General features: G+C 36.4%; 1 protein-coding gene across 1 annotated transcript in view; it reads left to right on the top strand.

Moving 5' to 3' along the window:
* Positions 1-22,540, top strand: part of AGTPBP1 (ATP/GTP binding protein 1) — a 185,611-nt gene that overhangs the window by 37,979 nt on the left and 125,092 nt on the right. The window contains exons 4-7 of the mRNA XM_012812988.2: positions 7,260-7,327; positions 11,586-11,649; positions 12,074-12,220; positions 21,534-21,665. Of these exons, the coding sequence (XP_012668442.1) occupies positions 7,260-7,327; positions 11,586-11,649; positions 12,074-12,220; positions 21,534-21,665 (411 nt within the window). The remainder of the gene's footprint in view (positions 1-7,259; positions 7,328-11,585; positions 11,650-12,073; positions 12,221-21,533; positions 21,666-22,540) is intronic.

Genomic DNA, 22,540 nt, shown 5'->3' with positions numbered 1-22,540 from the left:
CCTCCCAAGTAGCTGGGACCACAGGCGCCCGCCACAACGCCCGGCCATTTTTTGGTTGCAGCCGTCATTGTTGTTTGGCGGGTCGGGGCTGGGGATTCGAACCTGCCACCTTAGGTGTACGTGGCTGGCGCCTTAGCCGGTTGAGCTATAGGCGCCGAGCCACCTGTTGATTTTTTAAAAAATAATTTTAAATCTCAAAATATTAAGGGGGTACACTTTTTTTTTTGTATATTGTGTTGCAATAAACATTTGAATGCATATGTCTTTTTGATAAAATGACTGTATTTCCTTTGTGTAGATATCCAGCAGTGGGATTGCTGGATTGAATGGTTAAGTCTGTGTTTAATTCTTTGAGGGATCTTCATACTGGTTTTACTTCACATAAGAGGTTGTACTAATTTGCAGTCTCACCAATAGTGTATCAACATTCCTTTCTCTCTGCATCCACACCAGCATCTATTTTATTTTTTAATAGCCATTCTGACAGGGGTAAGGAGATGTCTGATTGTAATCCTGATAATTAGTGATATTGAGCGTTTTTTTAAATATGTTTGTTGGCTATTTGTATATCTTCTTTTGAAAAACTTCTGTTCATGTCTTTTTCCACTTTTTAATGGGGTTGTTTGTTTTTTCCTTGCTGACTTGTTTGAGTTCTTTGTAGATTCTCTGTACTAGTCCTTTATAAGGTGAATAGTTTGTGAGTATATTTTCCCATTCTCTTGGTTGTCTGTTTGTTGATTTTCTTTGCTGGGCGCTGAAAGTCTTTTAATGCAATTGAGTCCTGTTTATTTAGTTTTGTTTTGTTGTATTACAATTGCTTTTGGGGACTTAGTAATAAATCCTTTGCCTAGCCTGACATGTAGAAGAGTATTTTCTATATAGAAATTCTTCTGGTTTCATTCCTTACATTTAAGTCTTTTTTTTTGAGACAGAGCCTCAAGCTGTCCCCCTGGGTAAAGTGCTATGGCATCACTACTCACAGCAACCTTCAACTCCTGGGCTCAAGCGAGTCTCCTGCTTCAGCCTCCGAAGTAGCTGGGACCACAGGTGCCTGCCACAACACGCAGCTATTTTTTTGGTTGCAGCCATCGTTGTTTGGCGGGCCTGGGCTGGATTCAAACCCGCCACCTTAGGTGTATATGGCTGGCGCCTCAGCCACTTGAGCCACAGGCACTGAGCCATTGTTTTTTTTTTTTTGAGACAGAGCCTCACTCTGTCACTCTGGGGAGAGAGAACCATGGCATCATAGCTCATGGCAACTTCAAACTCTAGGGCTTAAGCAGTCCTCTTGCTCAGTCTCCCAAGTAGCTAGAACTATAGACGTGCACAACTATGCCCAGCTAGTTTTTCTGTTTTTAGTAGAGATGGGGTCTTGCTCTTGCTTAGGCTGGTCTCAAACTTGTGAGCTCAAGGAATCCACCTGCCTCAGTCTGCTAGAGTGCTGAGATTGCGGGTGTGAGCCACTGCACCCAGCCCACATATAAGTCTTTTATCCATCTTGAATTAATTTTTGTAAGTGGGAAGAGAGAAGGGGTCCTGTTTCATTCTTCTTCATGTGCCTTTTCAATTTCCTCAGCATCATTTATTTAATAGGGCTTCTTTTCTCCAGGCTATGTTGTTGTCTATTTTCTCAAAGATTAGTTGGTTGTAGAACCAACCAATCTGTAGAACCCAGATTGTTTTATATCTGGGTTCTCTGTTCTGTTCTATTGGTCTTTGTCTCTATTTTGTACCAGTATGATACTGTTTGGGTTATGACAACTTTACAATATAGTCTGGTAGTTTGAAGTCTGATAATGTGATGCCTCTAGTTGCATTCTTTTTGCTTAAGATTGCTTTAGCCATGCAGACTCTTTTTTGGTTCTAAACAAAGCATAGAATTATTTTTCTAGATCTCTGAAATATGATGGGAATTGGTATTTTGATGGAAATTGCATTAGAATGCGTAAATCATTTTGGTGAGTATGGACACTTTGATAACATGTGATTAAAAGTGATTAAGCCTATCCATGAGTCTGATGTTTTTCTATTTGTGTCATCTGTGATTTTTTTCTTTGTGTTTTATAGTTCTCTTTGCAGAGATCTTTTACTTCCTTTGTTAAATGTATTCCTAAGTATTTTAGTTCTTGGTAATTATTGCAGATGGAATTGAATATTTGATTTGACTCTAAACTTGACAGTTACTGGTATGTAGAAATGTTACTCATTTGTGTACATTGATTTTGTAACCTGAGACTTTGTTGAATTTATCAATTCCTGGAGTCTGGTGATGAAGTCTTAGATATGAGATATCATCAGTGACAAGTTACTATTATAGTTTAACCTTTTTCTTGATTTGGACACCCTTTATTTCTCTCACTTGCCAGATTGTTCTGGCTAGAGCTTTCAGTACTATGTTTAGGTTTTAAGAATCTTAATTCTCTTCTTAGTGGTTCCTGTAGTGATTAGAATATGTGTTTTATTATAGTATAATTCAGTGTGCTTAATTCGAGTAAAGTCGAACTTTTCTTCCAATATGGTTCCATTTCCTTCTCATTTCTTTATGCTGTTCTTATGTGTGTTGTAGCTAATGTAACCATACAATGTTATAATTATAGCTTATGCAATCTTAGACCTTATAATGAAGGAGAAAAAATGAAAAGTGTAACCATACAATGTTACAATTATAGCTTATACAATCTTAGACATTATAAGGAAGGAGAAAAAGTGAAAAGCTCAGTATAGATGTTATGAAGGAAGAGCAGGATTAAGAGCCAATAGATTGTTAAAGTAATGGGGGGTAGAATGACATTTTCCCGAGAGAAGGTGTAGAGAAAGCTGAGGTTAGTGTCCTGGTAACTGTACCTATTTTAGATAAGGCTATTAAGAGGGTTTTGTGAAGATGATATAGGTTGTCCTTCTGTTTTTTATTCCTCTTTCTTCCTGTCCTACTTGATTTTGGATTATTCAAACATTTTTTTTGAATTGTGTTTTAATTTACTTACTAGATTTTTAGTTATACCTCTTTGTATTTTTTAGTCATTTCTCTGGAGATTGTAATAAGTGTCATTAATTTTTCACAGTTTGTTAGTACTATAACCTCATGTAAAGTAAAACTGTATAACTTTTTATCTCTACCTGCTTCAGGTATAATTGTCACGTGTATTACATCTATACACATTATAAATTCTTTTTTTTTTTTTTTTTTTTGAGACAGAGCCTCAAGCTCTCCCCCTGGGTAGCGTGCCGTGGCATTACAGCTCACAGCAACCTCCAACTCCTGGGCTCAAGCGAGTCTCCTGCCTCCGCCTCCCAAGTAGCTGGGACCACAGGCGCCCGCCACAACGCCCGGCTATTTTTTGGTTGCAGCCGTCATTGTTGTTTGGCGGGTCCGGGCTGGGGATTCGAACCCGCCACCTTAGGTGTACGTGGCTGGCGCCTTAGCCGGTTGAGCTATAGGCGCCGAGCCCACATTATAAATTCTACAAGACAATCTTTGCTTTATTCAGTTATGGGCAATTTAAAGACATTAAGAAGGTTTTTATAGATATTTGCCATTTCTGAAGTTCTTTATTGTTTCGTAAAGACATGAGTTTGATATGTTGGCATTTTGATTTAGAGAAATTTACAGAATTTTCTTTCTCATTTCTGATAGTTCAAGTCTGCTGTGGAAGAATTTTTTTTTCTTTTATCTGGCAGTGGATTTATTTTACCTTAATTCTTCAAGGATATTTTTCTGGTTATAGAATTCTGGGTTGACCGTATTTCGTCTTTCAGCACTTTAAAGTGAACTTAAAATTGCCATTCCTTAATTTTATTGCCCTCATAATTTCAAATGAGAAGTTCACTGTTATTTGAATCTTTGTTTTCCTAAATTTTATGTGTCATTTTTCTCTGGCTTATTTCAGGACTTTGCTTTAGGTTTGGTTTTCTAAAATTTTGCTGGATGTAGTTTTCTTTGTATTTATCCTGAGAGTTTTGAATCTAAAAATTTATATCTTTAGCCAAATTTAGATAATTTTTTTGCTGTTTAAATTTTGTTTCTCCTTTATTTTCTCTTTTCAGGGAATATACTTATATATGTATAAGACTTTTTGTATTTTTTTCAGCCATTTTTGAGGCTCATATTTTTCAGTCTTAATTCTCTTATTTAGATTGGATACTTTTTTTGTTCTATTGTCAAATTTCACTTCCTATTTCTTATGCATTCTACCATTAAACTATCTGGTAATTTATTTCTGATACTATTTTTCTATTCTAAAGTACACAATCGGGCTGGTGTGGTGGCTCATGCCTATAATCCCAGCAGTCTGGGAGGCCAAGGTGGGTGGATTGCTTGAGCTCAGGGGTTTGAGACCAGCCTGAGCAAGAGCAAGACCCTGTCTCTAAAAAAAAGAAGAAGAAAAGAAAAGACAATAGTCAGGTATTGTGGCAAGTGCCTGTAGTCCCAGCAACTTGGGAGACTGAGGCAGGAGGATTGCTTGAGCTCAAGAGTTTGAGGTTGCTGTGAGCTGTGACACAATGGCACTCTAATGAGGGCAACAAAATGGGACTCTATTCTCAAAAAATAAAATAGTATATATATACTCAGACATTGGTTCTTTTTTTTTTTTTGTAGTGTCTGTTTTCTGTGCTTTAGTTTTCTATTTTTTTATTTGTCTGTTAAAAATCTAACATTTGGATCACTGAACGTGTTGAAAAAAGAAGGTAGCAGTAGCAGTGTAAGAACTGAGAATGGCTATATTCAAAAAGGCCAAGGGAAGAAGCAGTAGTCAACATCATTAAGTGTCATAGGAGGTTGGTTAAAGTAAAGGTCTATTTGATTTGATAATTAAAAAATTATCAACCACAGAAATAACACTTTCAAGTTTTTGTGGTAGGATTAGAAGCAAGATTGTTAGTATGTTGTAATGTGAATGATAAATAAAATAATTACAGAAAACGTAGAGTAATTGTTTAAGGAGCTTCAATGAGAAAGAAAGGGAAGAGTGGGATAGTTGAACAGTGTTTTAGATCTTAATATCACTTACAAGTGTTTCTATTTTGAAAGATATAAGGTTTCTGTAAGTTTAACAAAATCCATTAATGATCTGAGATGATGCATGGTAGCATGATGTTGTTTGAAGATAAATATGACATAATTTCCAGCGTATTTATTTTGTAGGTAGTTATTAACGTAGTTATTATACATTTTTCCTTTTCATTAATAACTCCTAATTTGGAGTAACTTAATTCTCAAATGGATGTCAGGCTTATGATGTTGAATAGCATTTGGTTTGGGCATAAATATGATATTCAATGTAAAGGCATGGCCCAAGTTTTATTTTTTCCCAGCTGTGTTGATAATTTCCTCTCATCAGGGCCTGGTACTTGTTGTTCCGCTCTTAAACTCCCTTGGCTATCTCCACATGGAATAGTGGATTTGATACTAATAGTCCTTCGGACTTTAATGTGGAATACATACTGTATTCAGAGTTGCTAGTTCTGTAAATCTCAAACTGTGAAATGCATGATGTTGTCCTATATTAAAAGAAATTCGGCTTAGAATTCAGGTTTGAAAAAGTTAGAGAGAGGTACCAAGTTTCTTGTGCAGTTAATCCTGCTGAAAGAACGATTCCTGTGATGCTTTCATAAGTGCATAAGTGCATTTGGGTTCAGAAACACCTGGGTTGCTTTGTCTTACTTATTAAGTGACTTTGTATAGGTTTCTTTTTCTTTCTTAAATTTTTGACCCAGAAAAAGAGTCAGGTTTTTTTCCCTCAGGGGATTCAAGTGAGGTATAAGTGAGATGATGTAGGAAAAGTACATAGAATAGTACATGTCCTTTCCTTTCCTAAATGTCAGTCTGGGATGTAGGTTTCCTCTCTTATTAAATCAAAAGGAGAACAATTGTGAAGAAGCTCCAGAAACCTTTAAATATAATAGAAGTAATTTGTTCTGTTTTCTTTTATCCCAGTGAGAGAAAAAGGATCATTTGGGTGATCTGGTCACCATATTCTCCAGAAGTAGCTCTTTTTTAGTTTTGTTTATTTTTGTGTGATTCAGAATTTTAGAATAGTATTAGTACAATAAAAACATTTGAAAATGGTACTAGTTTTTTTTTTTCACCTGTTTTGATTACCTGTTTTCTAGTTCTACTCATAAAGATGAAGAAAGAAGCTTGCTGTTAAGACCTCCTATCTTGACCCCAGTTCTGGCACTTGTTCTATAGGGTGTCCCAGGGTCACCTATAAAGTCACCATACGTAGGAAAAATAAGAAATTGTAGCTAAATGTACCTTTATTTATAGATTGTTCATTACAAAATTTTATAAAGAAGTGATCAACACAATGCTTTGTAAATATTTTGTAAAATGTTGTAATTTACTTTTATTACCCTGTTTTCTTCCCATTTTCACTAAGAATACATTTTTCTTCACTTCTTAAAAATTCTCAGGTTTATTATGATTTTAAAAAATACATTGGTTCTTTATCATTCTTTCAACTTGCTACCACTTCTGGAACAAAGAGGTGGCCAACATGTAGAGAATATTTTATAAAAATTTATAATGAATATTTTGTAAATAAATGGATTAACAAGCTGTGGTATATGTATACCGTGGAATACTATTAAGCCATTGAAAAAGATGGAGACTTTACATCTTTTGTATTGAACTGGATGGAAGTAGAACACATTATTCTTAGTAAAGCATCAGAAGAGTGGAGAAGCAAGAATCCTATGTACTGATACGACAACAGTTGATGACCTAGTACATGGTAGGGGGTGGGGGAGGGGAGGGCAAGAAGAGGGAAGGAGGGAGGGGGGTGGAAGGGTCATGGAGTATGGCACACCTCTTGGGAATTGGACACAATTTTAAGAGGGACTTTACCTAACAAGTGCAATCAGTGCAACCTGGTTCTTTGTACCCTCAATGAATCCCCAACAATAAAAATAAAAGTATGTTTATCTGCAATTTATTACTTTCCCTATGTATGGAGACTTTATGGGTGAACTTTGGGACACTCTGTATATTATTGGTTTTAAGATTTTAAATGGACTTCTATGGAGTCACTAGGTCATGATAGCAGCTGTGATGAAGTGCAAGGAAGGTCTTGTTAACTATAATCTAGAAATTCCCACAGAGTAGAATTAGGAGCATCAGAGGGAGGAACATCCAGAACCAGTTCAGAATGTTTACTGCACTAATGGAGACTTATTGATTCTACGTTAGCTATATGCAACAAAACTATATATACTTTGTTTGGATTCCTGTTTCAGAAAAAAATTTTTCTTCTTTTCAGAAAAAACAAGGAGAGAAATGACAGCCAAAGGTTCTACAGGAGTAGAAGTTCTGCTCTCAACATTAGAGGTACTAACAGGCTTTAATTATGTAACTGCTAACACCAAGTAGTAATGAACAGAAAAAAACTCATATGCTTATGAAATGTAGAAGTTTTATCAGGTTGGTACAAAAGTAGTTGTGGTTTTTGCATTGTTAAAATTTACTGTTTGATACTAGAATATATTCTTAGATCAATGTGGTTATGTTATACATCATTTTCATGGTCGTTTCTTGCCTTATGTTTTTTTGGTAATGTCTTATTACTTGCTGTTTATTTTCTGTTTATTTTGGACCATGGAAATGATATTAGATAAAAAACAAATTCAAGCAATTTTCTTATTCAAGTTCAAAATGGTTCATAAAGAGCAGAGACAACTCATGTCAACAATGCATTTGGCCCAGGAACTGCTAACAAGCCTACAGTGCAGTGATAGTTCAAGAAGTTTTGCAAAAAAGATATGCATCACAAGTTTTTTTTTTTTTTTGAGACAGAGCCTCAAGCTGTCTCCCTGGGTAGAGTGCCATGGCATTACAGCTCACAGCAACCTCTAAATCCTGGGCTAAAGCGAGTCTCCTGCCTCCACCTCCCAAGTAGCTGGGACCACAGGCACCCGCCACAACGCCCGGATATTTTTTGGTTGCAGCCGTCATTGTTGTTTGGCAGGTCCGGGCTGGGAATTCGAACCCGCCACCTTAGGTGTACGTGGCTGGCGCCTTAGGCGGTTGAGCTATAGGCGCCGAGCCGCATCACGAGTTTTGATGATAAAGAGCTCAGAGGCCAGTCATTGGAAGTTGACAATGACCAATTGAGCTCAATTATCAAAGCTGAACCTCTGACAACTACAGGAAAAGTTGCCAAAGAATGCAATGTTGGTGGTGTCCATAACTCAGTGGGTAGGGCACCAGCCACATACACCAAGGCTGGCTGGTTTGAACCTGGCCTGAGCCTGCTAAACAACAATGACAACCATAACAAAAAAAAATAGCCAAGCATTGTGGTGGGCGCCTGTAGTCCCAGCTACTTGGGAGGCTAAGGCAAGAGAATCACTTAAGCCCAAGAGTTTGAGGTTGCTATGAGCTGTGACACCATGGCACTCTATGCAGGGTGACATAGTAAAACTCTGTCTCAAAAAAAAAAAAACAAAACCCAGTGTTAATGTTCTATGGTTGTTTAGCATTTTAAGCAAATTAGAAAAGTGAAAAAGGTTGGTAAGTGTGTGCCTAATGAGCTGACCAAAAATCAGAGCAACCATCATTTCCAATAGTCTTCTTTTATTCTATGCAACAACAATGAACCATTTCTTGATCAGAGGGTAACATGTGACCAAAACTGGCAGTGACCAGCTTAGGGATTGGACTGATAGGAACCTCCAAAGCACTTCCCAAAGCCAACTTGCACCAAACAACAACAACAGCCAAAAAACGTCATGGTGACTGGTGGTCTGCTGCCAGTCTGATCCTCTACAGCTTTCTGAATCCTGGTGAAACCATCACATCTCAGAAATATGCTCAGTAAATCAGTGAGATGCACTGAAAACTTTAATGCCTGCAACTGGGCAGTGGTTAACAGAAAGGGCCCAATTCTTTTCCATGACGACAGCCAACTGCTCATCACACAACCACTGCTTCAGAAGTTGAACAAATTGGACTACAAAGCTTTGCCTCGCCTGTCATGTTCACTTGACCTCTTGCCAACAGAATACCACTTCTTCAGCATCTTGACAACTTTTTGCAGGGAGAATGCTTCCACAACCAGCAGGATGCAGAAAATGCTTTCCAACAGTTCCTCGAATCCCAAAGCATGGAGTTTTACTCTATAGGAGGAAACAAACTTATTTCTTATTGGCAACAATATGTTGATTGTAATGATTCCTATTTTGATTAGTAAGGATGTGTTTAAGCCTAGTTATAATAATTTTAAAATCTATGGCCCAAAACCGCAATTACTTTTGCACCAACTTACTATCTTAGAAGTAAAGCCAATGAATGAAAAGTTTTTTGTGTTTTTATTATTTGGGATGGTTTTATAAATATTCTAGTATATATTAGGTGAATATTTAAGTGTATTTCCCTATGATTATAATGATAACCATAAATTTTAATACTAGCATGCCATTCTAATTGGTAATGGGACATAAAGTATTAGCTGGAAATAAATCTTGAGCTTAAAATAAATAATCGATGCTGAAAATTATTATTTATTGTCCTGTGTTAGCTGATATACACTTGTGATTTTCTTTTTACTCCATTATATTGATGATAATTAAATTTCTATGGGTTTTGGGTAGGCCATCAGGATATATTCAGAATCAGGATTCTGTATTTTATTCAGTACAATTTTAAGAACAAGGAATGAATTCATGTTCTTTGATAAAATGTCTCAGCATCATAAAGATGTCATTTCTCTATAAATTGACCTGTCACTTCAGAGCAATCTCAATAAAAATTACAAGCAGTTTTGTTTCTAAAGTCCAAATTGGGAAAAAAATAAGCAAAAATAGAAAGCACATTTCTGAAAAAGAAGAGAAATGAGAAAGGACTGTTGTCACCAAATATCAAAGCACATTATAAAACTCGAGTAATTAAAATAGATTACAAATTATGTATGAATAGTAAATACAAATCAGTGTAATTGAATACATTTAAGTGCTTAGAGAATTTAGTACTGTTTAACATAGTTAGCATTTCAGGTCTATGAGGAATAGAGATTAGTTATTGGTACCTATCTTGAAAAATATAGCATTGAATCCTTACTTCCTGCATCCAACACCAAAATAAATTCTATATCAAATAAAGATTTAAGCATGGAAAATGAAATTATAATACTAGAGGAAGCAAATGGAGAAATTTTAAAGTAATCTAAGAACGAAGAAGGCTTTTCTAAGTATGAAAAAATTGGAGCTATAAAAGAACAGATTGAAAAATTCAACCATATTAACAAAAAGTACATGAAAAAACCCTGCAGATACTTGGGAAACTCAGGAAAAAATATTTTGACTCACAGTTTCGACATATAATGAACTTGTACAACCAATAAGGAAAAAAAAAATCAGTAACCCAGTGGAAAACTCTGTAAAGGCTATGAACAAATAATTCCCAGGAAAAGAAACAGGAACGTCATTGAGATTGAACATCAATCACTTTTACTAAGTTAAATATAGCCAAAGTATAATATTTAAACATTTTCACTTGCTAGATTAGTTGTCCAGTTACTCTTCTACAATGGTGATGGGAGTAACCATTATTCAGTGGAGAACAACTTGGTCATATTTATCAAAATAAATGCCCATATTCTTTGACCCCCAAATTCCAGGAATTGATCTCATATACTTCATATAAATATACTTAGTTATTTGTTGCAATTTTAAATAGGAAAATATTAAAAGCAACCTAAATATCTTCTGGGTAGGTGACTGGTTACATAAACAATGATGATATAGCTATATTATGGAATATGTCCCCTGTCCCTTAAAAAGAATAAAGAAGCTCTTTATTTATTGGTATATAAAATATCAAAATGCAATACCATTTGGACAAATTTATAAGTATAGATATGTATGTTTACATGGATTTCTTTTATTCTTATAGAGAAGTAAATATATATATAAGTGAATATTTACATGGATTTCATATTATCTTTGGCAGGAAACATAATTTCCGAGAGGGGAGCTAGGTGGTTGAGTAGGCACCATATATCCATTGTAGTGCCTTTTACATTTTGATTAATTTATTATCTCTTTAGTATAAAATGGGGAATTCAAATGACAGATTAATTCTTTTAATGTTGATATTAAGCAAATAATTTAAAATGATTTGTAAAAATTCTTTTTTTTTTTTTGAGACAGAGCCTCAAGCTGTCCCCCTGGGTAGAGTGCCGTGGCATTACAGCTCACAGCAACCTCCAACTCCTGGGCTCAAGCGAGTCTCCTGCCTCCGCCTCCCAAGTAGCTGGGACCACAGGCGCCCGCCACAACGCCCGGCTCTTTTTTGGTTGCAGCCGTCATTGTTGTTTGGCGGGTCCGGGCTGGGGATTCGAACCCACCACCTTAGATGTATGTGGCTGGCACCTTAGCCGGTTGAGCTATAGGCGCCAAGCCTAAAAATTCTTAAAGGCAAGAATCAGAGACTGAAATGATGAAAGAGAATAGTAGAAACCTGAATACATTTGTTCCTAGAGACATTGGAAAGGTCATTTGTCAAATAATTGGTAGTTCCCAGCAGGTACAAAAAGTTTTTGAGAGTCACAAATTTACAGTGTTTTAATAAAGCAAATTATTTATTTCAGAACACAAAAGATCTTCAAACTGCACTCAATGTCTTAAGCATTCTTGTTGAGCTGTTATCAGGTGGTAAGTTTTTGTTTCCTTTGGTTCTAATTTCTGTTTGTAAACAGTGGTCAACATTGTGTTGTGTGCACTTGACTCGAAATTTTCTAACACTGATAATAGAGACTGTAATCTGAGTATTGGAATTTAAAAATTAAAATGTTTTACCCTTTTGTTGTTCCTTTATTTTTGGTATCTTGAAATATCTCTTCTACACCTTGGTAGTCATGTGTTTCAGAGTTTTGAATCTAGAATTTTGGCATCACATGTGTTTATTCTTCGTGTTTTTTTCTAACTAAATTAGGTTAAAAATATGATTTTGATGGTATTTTGATTTTAGAAGTCTTCATTTTAAACCATTTCTTGTATGCTAACAAGTTAGGATACTTAATGTGGAAATTGGAGGATTTGCTATTGAAAAAAATTTATTTATTTTTGAAATTTTTAGGTGGAGGTCGGAGAGCGAATGTCTTAGTTTCCAGAGGAGGTTCACAAATATTGTTACAGTTGCTTGTGAATGTCAGCAAAGAATCTCCCCCGCATGAGGAGTTAATGGTACAGATTCACTCTATTCTTGCAAAGATTGGACCAAAAGGTAAGGATTTCACTTGTATGATTATTGAATCTAGAGCAAGTTTTGTAACAAGGATTCTCTCTGCCTTGAAACTGCTCAATTAAAAAAGAAATTATTATTAAGTTTTGTGGGTACATAATAATTATACATATTTATGGGGTACATGTGATATTTTGATACAGGCCTCCAATGTGTAATGATCACCTCCAACATTTATTATTTCTTTGTGTTGAGAATGTTCCAAATCTTCTTCTGTAATTAGCTATTTGACATGTAAAATAAATTGCTATTAGCTATAGTTGCCTTATTGTGCTACTGAACACTAGATCTTATTCTTTCTAACTGTATTTTCGTACTTATTAACCAAACCTTTTTATCTCCGTCTCCCCATTACCCTTGCCAGACTCTGATAACTACCATTCTGTTCATTATCTCCATGAAATAATTTTTTTTAGCTCCAGCATATGAGTGAGCAAATGTGATATTTATCTTTCTGTGCCTGGTTTATTTCACTTAATGTAATGTCCTTTAGTTCCATCTATGTTGCTGCCAATGACAGGATTTCATTTTTTCATAGCTTTATAATATTTCATTGTGTGTGTGTATATATTCCACACCACATTTTCTTTATCCATTCATTCACTGATAGACACTTAGATTGATTCCATATTTTGGCTGTTATGAACAGTACTGCAGTAAACATGGGTATGCAGATAACTCTTTGATATACTGGTTTTATTTTTTTTTGGATATATCCCCAGCAGTGGGATTGCTCGATTTATGGCAGTTCTATTTTAGGTTTTTGAGGAACATTCATACTACTTTCCTTAGTGGCTCTTCTGCTTTACAGGTTCCACCACAGCATATGAACATTCCTGTTTCCACACATCATTGCCAGCATTTGTTATTTTCTGTCTTTTTCATAGTAGCAATTTTAACTGGGATAAGGTGATAATCTCATTGTGGCTTTCATTTGTATTTACCTGATGATGAGTAGTGTTGGATATTTTTTACTATTTCTGTATATTGGGCCATTTGTATGTCTTCTTTTGAAAAATGTTGATTCAGGTCTTTTGCTCATTTAAAAATCCAATGATTTGGTTTTTTTGTCTTTGAGTTTTATATGTCTTCTCAATATTAACCTCTTGGTGGAAGAGTAGTTTGTAAATACATTCTCTTTTTCTATAGATTGTGTTTTCACTTTGTTGATTGTTTCCTTTGCTATACAGACTCTTATCAGCTTGATGTAATGTAGTTTGTCAGTATTTGTTTTGGTTACCTATGCTTTTGAGGTGTTAGTCAAGATATCTTTACCCAGACCAATGTCCGGAGACACTCCGCAATAATTTCTTCTAGAAACTGCTCAATTTTTAAAATCTAAAATGCTGCTGCTTTTTCTTGGAGGTAGTAATGAAATACTTTTTTAAAAATTTTCTTCTATATATTCTTTAAATGTGTGCTATTTCCATTACTGCCCTAGTTTTCCATTTTTATTTTGTTTAGGGACATTATATGGTTGTTTCTTGAGTGATTTTCATCTATTTTTTTTTTTCCCTTGTGAGATGAGAGAAATTTTTCCTCAGGAATATTTCATTCTTTTGACTAAAATTCTGTTTGCTGGCCCTGCTTATTACATTTTTTGCTTGAATCTTGACATTCTTAAGTTCCTCTTATTTAAGTTTTCTTTCTGCTTTAATCTCCTTGTGAGAATAAAAATCAGTGCTTTCCTATGTAAGTGAACTTTTCTAGAACTAGAATATAAATGTTTTGACACAATGACTATGCAAATGACATGAAATTTATGTGAACTAGCTTGATGAAAGTATTTCAAAATGGGCTCGACGCCTGTGGCTCAAGCGGCTAAGGCGCTAGCCACATACACCTAAGGTGGCGGGTTCGAATCCCCAGCCCGGGCCCACCAAACAACAATGATGGCTGCAACCAAAAAATGGCCCGGTGTTGTGGCGGGCGCCTGTGGTCCCAGCTGCTTGGGAGGCTGAGGCAGGAGACTCGCTTGAGCCCAGGAGTTGGAGGTTACTGTGAGCATGATGCCATGGCACTCTACCCAGGGGGATAGCTTGAGGCTCCATCTCAAAAAAAAAAAAAAAAGTATTTCAAAATGTATATGAAAACACTACACTGTAACACATGTTTGCATTAATGTATACAGCTATCAATTAATAAAAAAAGAATTTTATATCCCTTTATAAATTCATTTGTTAATGTTTGCTAATTTTCTATATAAGCTACCCATTTTTTCATTATATTTTTGTGTAAGTCAGAAAAGAATATGGTTTGTATATTAAGAAAGTAATGTTGATAATGGACATTTAGATTTTTCATTTTTATATAGTCATCTTTATTTTTTCTGATTTATGATCTTTGTGACTTAGTTTTTTATATAAAGGTCATAGATGTATCCCTTTATACTTTTTTTCCTAATCCTTTAATTGACAAGTAATAACAGTATATACTATGTATTTAGGGGGTACAATGACATTTTTAAAAAATTGCAGCATATTACAGGTGTACAAATGTTTTTGCTTAACATGTATCAATTTTGTTATGCTCAAGTGAGGATATAAGTGTGCCCATCACCCACATAGTGTTGTTGTACCTGTTAGGTAGGTTTTTGCCCCTTCCTAATGAGTTTTACTTCCCCCTGTGCACATGTGTGCTCATCAGTTAGTTCCAGTTTAATAGTGAGTGCATGAGTACAGTTTTCCATTCTTTAGATACTTCTCTTAGGATAATGGTCTGCAGTTCCATCTAAGTTGTTTCAAAAGGCCTTCATTCATCCTTCATGTCTGCTCTAATATTCCATAGTATACATGTAGGACATTTTGTTACTCCACTCATGAAATTGATGGGCACTTGGGTCCATTCTAAATCTTTGTAATTGTGAATTGTACTACAATAAACATTTGCATGCAGGTATCTTTTTGATAAAATAACTTCTTTTCTTTTGGCAAGTATCCAGTAGAGGAATTGCTGGATCAAATGGTAGGTCTACTTTTAGTTATTAGGAGAATTTCCATACTGTTTTCCATAGAAGTTATACTAATTTGCAGTCCCACCAGCATTGTAAAGCATTCTTTTTTCTCTGCATCCATGATAGCATCTATTATTTTTTGACGTGTTAATAAGAGCAGTTCTAACTGGGATAAGGTGATATGTCATAGTTTTGATTTGCATTTCCCTAATGATCAGTTATGCTGAGCATTTTTCAAATGTTCGTGGACTATTTGTTTATCTTCCCTTGAGAAACTTGGGTTCATGGGTTTTTTTTTTTTTTTTGGTTTGTTTGTTTTTGTCTTTTGTTGACTGGCTTGAGTTCTTTGTATATCCTGGTTATATACCCTTTATTGGATGTATAGCTTGCAAATATTTTCTCCCATTCTCTTGGTTGTGTCTTTGTTGATTATTTCCTTAGCTGTGCAGAAGCTTTTTAATATAATCAAGGGCCATTTACTTAGTTTTGTTGTGCTGTGATTGCCACTGGGATTTTTCATAAATTCTTTGCTTAGACCAGTATCTAGAAGAGTTTTTAAATTTTTTCTTCTAGAGTTCTTGTGGTTTCATGCCTTACACTTAAGTATTTCATCCATCTTGAATTAATTTTTGTAAGTAGTGAGAGATGTGGATCCTGTTTTCATTCTTCTGCCTGTGTATGTTTTCCCAGCATCATTTATTGAATGGGGCTTCTTTTCCCTAGTGTATATTGTTGTTTGCCTCGTTATGATCAGTTGGCTGTATATGGATGGTTTTGTATCTGGGTTCTCTCTTTTATTTCATTGGTCTATGTCTCTTTTTTTGTGGCAGTATCATGCTGTTTCGGTTATCATAGCTTTGTAGAATGGTTAGCTGTGTGATAATTTGATGGCTTTAGATGTGTTCTTTTAGCTCAAGATTGCTTTTGCCACTTTCTGGTTTCAAACAAAGCATAGGTTTTTTTATCTTTTAGATCTATGTGATATGATGTTGCTATTGGATGGGGATTGGATGAAGTAAATCACTTTGGGCAATATAGATATTTAAAACATGTTGATTTTTACTGATCCATGAGCATGATGTTTTTCCATTTGTGTCATCTGTGATTTCTTTCCTCAGTGTTTTGTAGTTCTTTTTGTAGAGATCTTTCATCTCCTTGCTTAAATATAGTCCCAGGTATTTTATTTTCTTTGAAGCTATTTGCTAATGGTATTGAGTTTTTGATTTGCTCTTAGCCTAACTGTTATTGGTGCATAGAAATGCTACTTATTTGTGTTCATTGATTTTGTAACCTGAGATGCTGTTGAATTTATCAATTTCTAGAATCTCTTGGTAGAGTCCTTGGAGTTTCCTAAATATAAGATTGTATTGTCTGCAAAAAGTGGTAGTTTAACCTCTTCTTCCTGATTTGGATACTCTTTATTTATTTATTTTAATTAATTAATTAATTTATTTTTTACACATACATGTGTTTATTAGGTTTCATTTTTTGCTTTCACAAAATTAAAAAGGCTTAATAACAACAACAATGTTTAAGATAAGGACTAGAAACAAAAACCTTGTAAAGAATGAACGAACATAAATACATTCAGAAAAGTAATCAGACGATTGCTGCATCAAAATATTTAAGCAATAATAAAATAATGCCAAGAAAGTAACATTCACATTGTCAGATAAGAGTATATCTATTATAGAATACTTTGACTCTGAGATTCAGTATGGAGTCATCTGTTAACTTCTTTTTTTTTTTTTTAAGTCTCAAGAAATAGACAACTAATACTTATAAATAAAAGATAATTTCAAAAAACAGATCATGCCAAATCTTATAGACAATAGAGAAAGAAAAAAATACTTCAAAATCATTCTACTTGATTTGTATAGACCTGAAACTCTTTATTTTTTCCCATTGCCTGTTTGCTCTGGTTAAGACTTTGAGTGCTATGTTGAATAGAACCCTTATCTTATTCCAGTTTTTAGAGAGAATGCTTTCAACTTTATCCCATTCGTATGATGTTGGCTGTGGGCTTCTCATATGTGGCTTTTATGAACTTGAGATATAATCCTTTTATGCCTGATATGTTGAAGGATTTTGTCATCAATGAGTACCAGATGCATGATGAATGCTTTTCCTGTGTCTATTGAAATGATCATATGGTATTTGTTTTTGCTTCTGTTTCTGTGGTAAATCACATTCATTGATATATGTATGTTGAACCATATATGTTGATATATGTATGTTGAACCTGGGGATGAAGCCCACTTGATTTTTTTAATATGCTTTTAAATTTGGTTTGCTAGCATTTTATTGAGAACTTTTGCATTTAAATCTATAAAGGATATTGATGTTTAGCTTTCTTTTTTGTTGTGTCCTTTCCTGAATTTTGTATTGAGGTGTACTTGCTTTGTAAAATAAGTTGAGGAGGATTCCCACATTCTTGATCTTATAACTTCTGCAGTATGGGTACCAGCTCTTTTTTATAGGTGTGGTAAAATCAGGCTATGAATACATCTGGTCTGGGGCTTTTTCTTGTTGGAAGATTGTTTGTTACTGCTTCAATCTCATGTTGCTTTAGCTTTTGGGTGGTTTTTCACTGTTGTGGGTATTTCTTGTGCTGATCCATGTATAATTTGGTTCTAAGTATTTCCTGCAGGATAGGTCTGAACTTGACAAATTCCCTCAGTGTTTGCATGTCTGGAAAAGTTATTTCTTCTTCGTATATGAAACTTAGTTTTGCAGGATAAAAAATTCTAGGCTGGCAGTACAGTTTAAGGAGACTTTAGATGGGGCCCCATTCCCTTCTGGCTTGTACGGTCTGCATTCTGGGAAGTCTGTAGTTAGCCTGATGAATAGTCCTATGTATGATACTTGATGTTTTTATCTCATAGATGTAGGAGTTCCTCCTTCTTGATGACTTTGGCCAGTTTGATGACTATGTGTTTTGGCAATTTTCTCTTTGCAATGAATCTCCCAGGTTTTTGTTGACCCTATTTTACCTGGATGTCTAACTCTCTAGCAAGACCAGGTATCTTTTCCTTAATTATTCCCTTTAATAGGTTTTCTAGCCCTTGTGTATTTTCTTCTTTCATTTCAGGAATGCCTATGACTCTTATATTTATCCATTTTACATAGTACTATAGTTCTTACAGGCTTTGTTCATTCTTCTTAAGTCTTTGTTCTTTATTTTTCATTGAGTTAATGCAACAGAGTTGTCTTCAAGCTCTGAGATTTTTTTTCTTCTACTTGGTCTGGTCTATTCTTAAACTTTTCCACTGGGTTTTATATTTCATTAAGTGAATTTTTCATTTCCACAATTTCTATTTGGTTTCTTCCTTAATATGTTTATCTCTTTTGTGAATGTTTCATTTAGTATCTGAATTGTTTTTGTTTTTGGTTTCTTTGAGTTCGTTTTCCATTTTCTCCTGGATTTCATTAAGCTTCCTTATAATCTATATTTGGAATTCTTATCTATTGTTTCATTTTGTTTCATCTAGTATTTTCATTTTTGGCTGGTATTCATTGCTGGAGAGCTGTTGTTTCCTTTTGGGTGTATCCTTTTGCTCTGATTTTTAATTTTTTTCCAAAGTTCTTTCACTGGTTCCTTCTCATCTAGGCTGTCATTACTTGTCAGTTTTGGTTTTTATTTTATTTAGATGGGGCTTTTTCCCTCTGCGATCACTTATAAGGGGGTGTCTGTAGTATATGTTGGGTAAGAACCTTTGGCTTTGCTTGTGGGAACTTTAGTGGGGATCTAGGTTCTGGATGGATGCCTTGGTTTTATTCTTAGTGTTGTGGTTTTCTCAGTTGCTAATTGTTTGTAAGCTGTAGCAGTGGTGAGCAAAGTATGTGGGGAGATTCCCTGCCTTTGATGAGGGAGGATGGAGGTCTTTGAGATCCTTTCTCTTTCCCTAGCCTTGTGGTCTTAACCATGTGAACTATATTGGTATGCCAGTTTAATTTCTGAGAAAGTAGGTGATGCTTGTGAATAAGAATCAACCACAAACTATACCTGTATGGATGAGTTAGTAAATGCTGTAAATGGCTATGCCAGAGCAGAGGCAGGTGGGGAGTATGCCTGGGGAATTAGTTGAGTGACCTTGCTGTTAGGCTCCACAAAAGCTGGTAAGGTAGCTATTTCAGCAGGCATGAATGGTTTGCAGCTAGGCTTCCTTTTTTTTTTTTTTTCCAGTTTTTGGCTGGGGCCAGATTTGAACCCACCACCTCTGGTATATGGGGCTGGCACCCTACTCCTTTGAGCTAAAGGTGCCGCCTATAGCTGGGCTTCTGAGGAAAGCTGCCAGGTGGGGGTTGAGGTGTCCCCACCTACCCAAAATGTCTGTTTGTGAATCTAGATCTTCCTGTCAGCAGTGGGTTTTGTTCTTTATCCCCATCCTGTGCTCTTTGGGCATTTGTCAGAGTCAGGAACTTATACTGGCTGAGCTCCCTTACAATGGCAATGGCTTTGTGGGCCTGGAGCTTCCCTGTCCAGGATCCCACTGTGGGCTAAGAGCATGGCTTTCTTGAGAGGGGAGGGGTGCTCCAATAGTGTTTTGTGATTGGGACACGCAATGTGCTTTATTTTCAGTTCTACCCATGTGGACTCCCTCACCTTCTGAGTTATGTTCACAAATCTTCCCTCTGTGCCCCTGAGAAACATGATTGGGTCCTGGGGCTTCATGGTCTTGCCTCTGAGCCTGTCCCTGGGTCTCTGAAGATTAAACCTTGACTCTGCCAGGAGGAACTGACTGATCCCAGGTTGCCTTTGGGGTGCTCAAAGTTTGATGAGAGGTTTGATGTCTCTTTCCTTTGAGATGTGCCCTGCTCTGATGGCAGATCCATCACTCTGGGAGTCAGGCAGGCAGCACCGGGGAGGGCTGATCAGGAAGGACCTCATAGACCTCTTGGTCCTCTTCCAGTCATTCAGAGGAAAGGTTTTTAGCTCCTTCTCTCTGTGGAAGCCCCAGCAGAGGGGAAGCTGCAGCTCCTTGTGCCCCAGTCCAAGCGTCTCTCTTTGCAGCCATGGGAGGTGGAGTGGATTGGGAGGAAGAGAGTCTGAATGGAGGAAAGCTACCACTCTGGTTGTCTCTGTTCCTCTCTCCCAAAGGCAGCCTGCCTGCAATGTCCAGGCTCCGGAGTCACAAAAATCCCCAGGTACTCACCAGTCCCTGTGGTTCCCAGACTGTGCTGGAGTTGGGAAATGTTTGTGTGGAAACGAATGAGATGAAAAGCAGGGGCTAAAGCCTGCTATGTGGGACAAAGGAGCATGGCGGGTGGAGAAGCTGTATGGTGCCTGCTGTCTCAGTTTGGGTTTGTGGTGACGGGAAGCAACCTTAGGGTGCTGGCAGCCTTCTGCCTTGTCCTCAGGAAGCTCCCTGTTCACTGGTGGCAGCTGCGCTTGTGCTTGTGAAGGTAAAAAGGCTCCCCAGCATGTCAGGAACCTGCTGACTGCCAGAGATTTGAAGGAGGGAGACACAAACTGCCTCGTCTACCTTTTTCATTGGTCCCTGAAGCTGATATCTTGCTCTTCCTTGTGGTGCTTGGCAACTTCTTCCTGTGTAATCTCTTGGCACTTTTCCCTCATAATTATACCCAATCTATGATGGGTTTGTTTTTCATTTTTTGTGCTCTTCCTTCTTTCTGAATGGGTCTGATAGCTAGTTTTTCTGGTCAGGCTGTCGTGTCTCTCTCCTGTCTTTTTATTTATTTTTTTCTTTTTGAGACAAGGTCTTGCTCTGTTGACCAGTTACAGTACAGTGACCCCTCATCATAGCACACTGCAACCTCAAACTTCTGGTCCAAAGTCTCCTGATTAGTTAGAATTACAGGTGTGGGCCACCATAGCTGTCTAATTCTTTTATGTTTTATAGAGTAAGGATCTCTCTCTGTTTTCTTTAGAGTGGTCTCTAACACTTGGCCTCAAGTGATCCTCCCTCCTCAGCCTCCATACTGCTGAGATCACAGCTATGAGTAGCTGTTCTCCACTGACATTTAGATTCTTTACTGTTTCTCCTAAATAGTGGTGTTTTGGGGAAAGGTGTTGAACTAGACAGACTTGTATGTCTAGTGAATTGGTTACGTTTATTACAGTGTAAGTGTTGGGATACTCCAACTCCCATCCTCCTGCCTTCTCTCTCTGCCTTTACCCTTAGTACATTCTTTCATGCCATGTTTCAAAGGTACAAGGGGCATTTTAAAAATTATACAAAATGATTAAAATTATTTCAGGTCAGTGTTATATTTGATAATATTAGTTCATATTATAAAATTTAAAATATTGCTTTATGATATCTTCATTTCTTTCAGAGTTACATGTGGAAAAATTGTTTTTATTTTTTTCTTATACAGATAAGAAATTTGGAGTGAAAGCAAGAATTAATGGTACTCTGAATATAACCCTGAATTTGGTCAAACAGAATTTGCAGAACCATCGGTTGGTTCTACCCTGTCTTCAGCTTTTGCGAGTATATTCTACTAACTGTGAGTATTTGAGTGGCTTTTAGTTAACTCAATTGTGTAAAGTTACATAAAATGAAAATTTTAAAGTTTCTTTATCCTGTAAACCTCTATTATTTGTGGGAAAGACAAGATTTAATATGGATTATTATAACTCCTAACTCTAACCACAACAAAAGTGAAGTGGAATAAAAATGTAAGTTGACACAATCTTGAGAATTCTCACAAATTCCCCCAATTTGTAAATGATCGGAGTGAGGCGTATGAGTAGGCAGCCCGTGGAAAGGATGTGAAAGAATATGATAGTATTGGCAGCTAAAAAAACTCACTACATTTCTTTCGATTTTCATAGATGAGAGGAAAGCTGAAAAGTACAGTAGTATAGTTACCTGTATCTAATTATCTTTAGCAGTCCATAGGAAAGTAGTAGAACAGAGAATAAATAGTACAGGAGCCTTGGAGGAAGCTGGAGAGAAGAGGGAGGAGAGAGAGCGAGAGAGAGCGAGAGAGAGAGCGAGAGAGAGAGCGAGAGAGAGAGGGAGGGAGCGAGAGCGCGCGAGAGCGTGAGCGCGCTAGGGAGATAGACTCAGATACAGTGTTTCCCAAAATACCAACTTGTGCTTACCAACATTAGGTCTTACCCCATGAGATTCTGACTGTGAAATTGAAATCGTTAATGAAAGAACCTAAAATTGAAGTGCAAAATGCATGTTATTGCTGAGTGTCACAGCAAAATAATGATAAACTGTGTGTGTATGCATGTGTATAACTATGCCTGGATGGTATGGCTAATGGTATATTCAGAGAAAAGTAGCTCAGAACACTTAAATAATCAACACTTTCATAATTAAAAAGCACATAGCAAATGAATGAATTAGAGATTTAACCAAAGAAGTTAA

The sequence above is a fragment of the Otolemur garnettii genome, unplaced genomic scaffold (assembly GCF_000181295.1).
Source record: "Otolemur garnettii isolate 467f Iridium unplaced genomic scaffold, OtoGar3 scaffold00006, whole genome shotgun sequence".
Lineage (NCBI taxonomy): Eukaryota > Metazoa > Chordata > Mammalia > Primates > Galagidae > Otolemur > Otolemur garnettii.
Note: the sequence above shows the minus strand (reverse complement) of the source record. Positions and strands in the feature narration are given on the sequence as shown.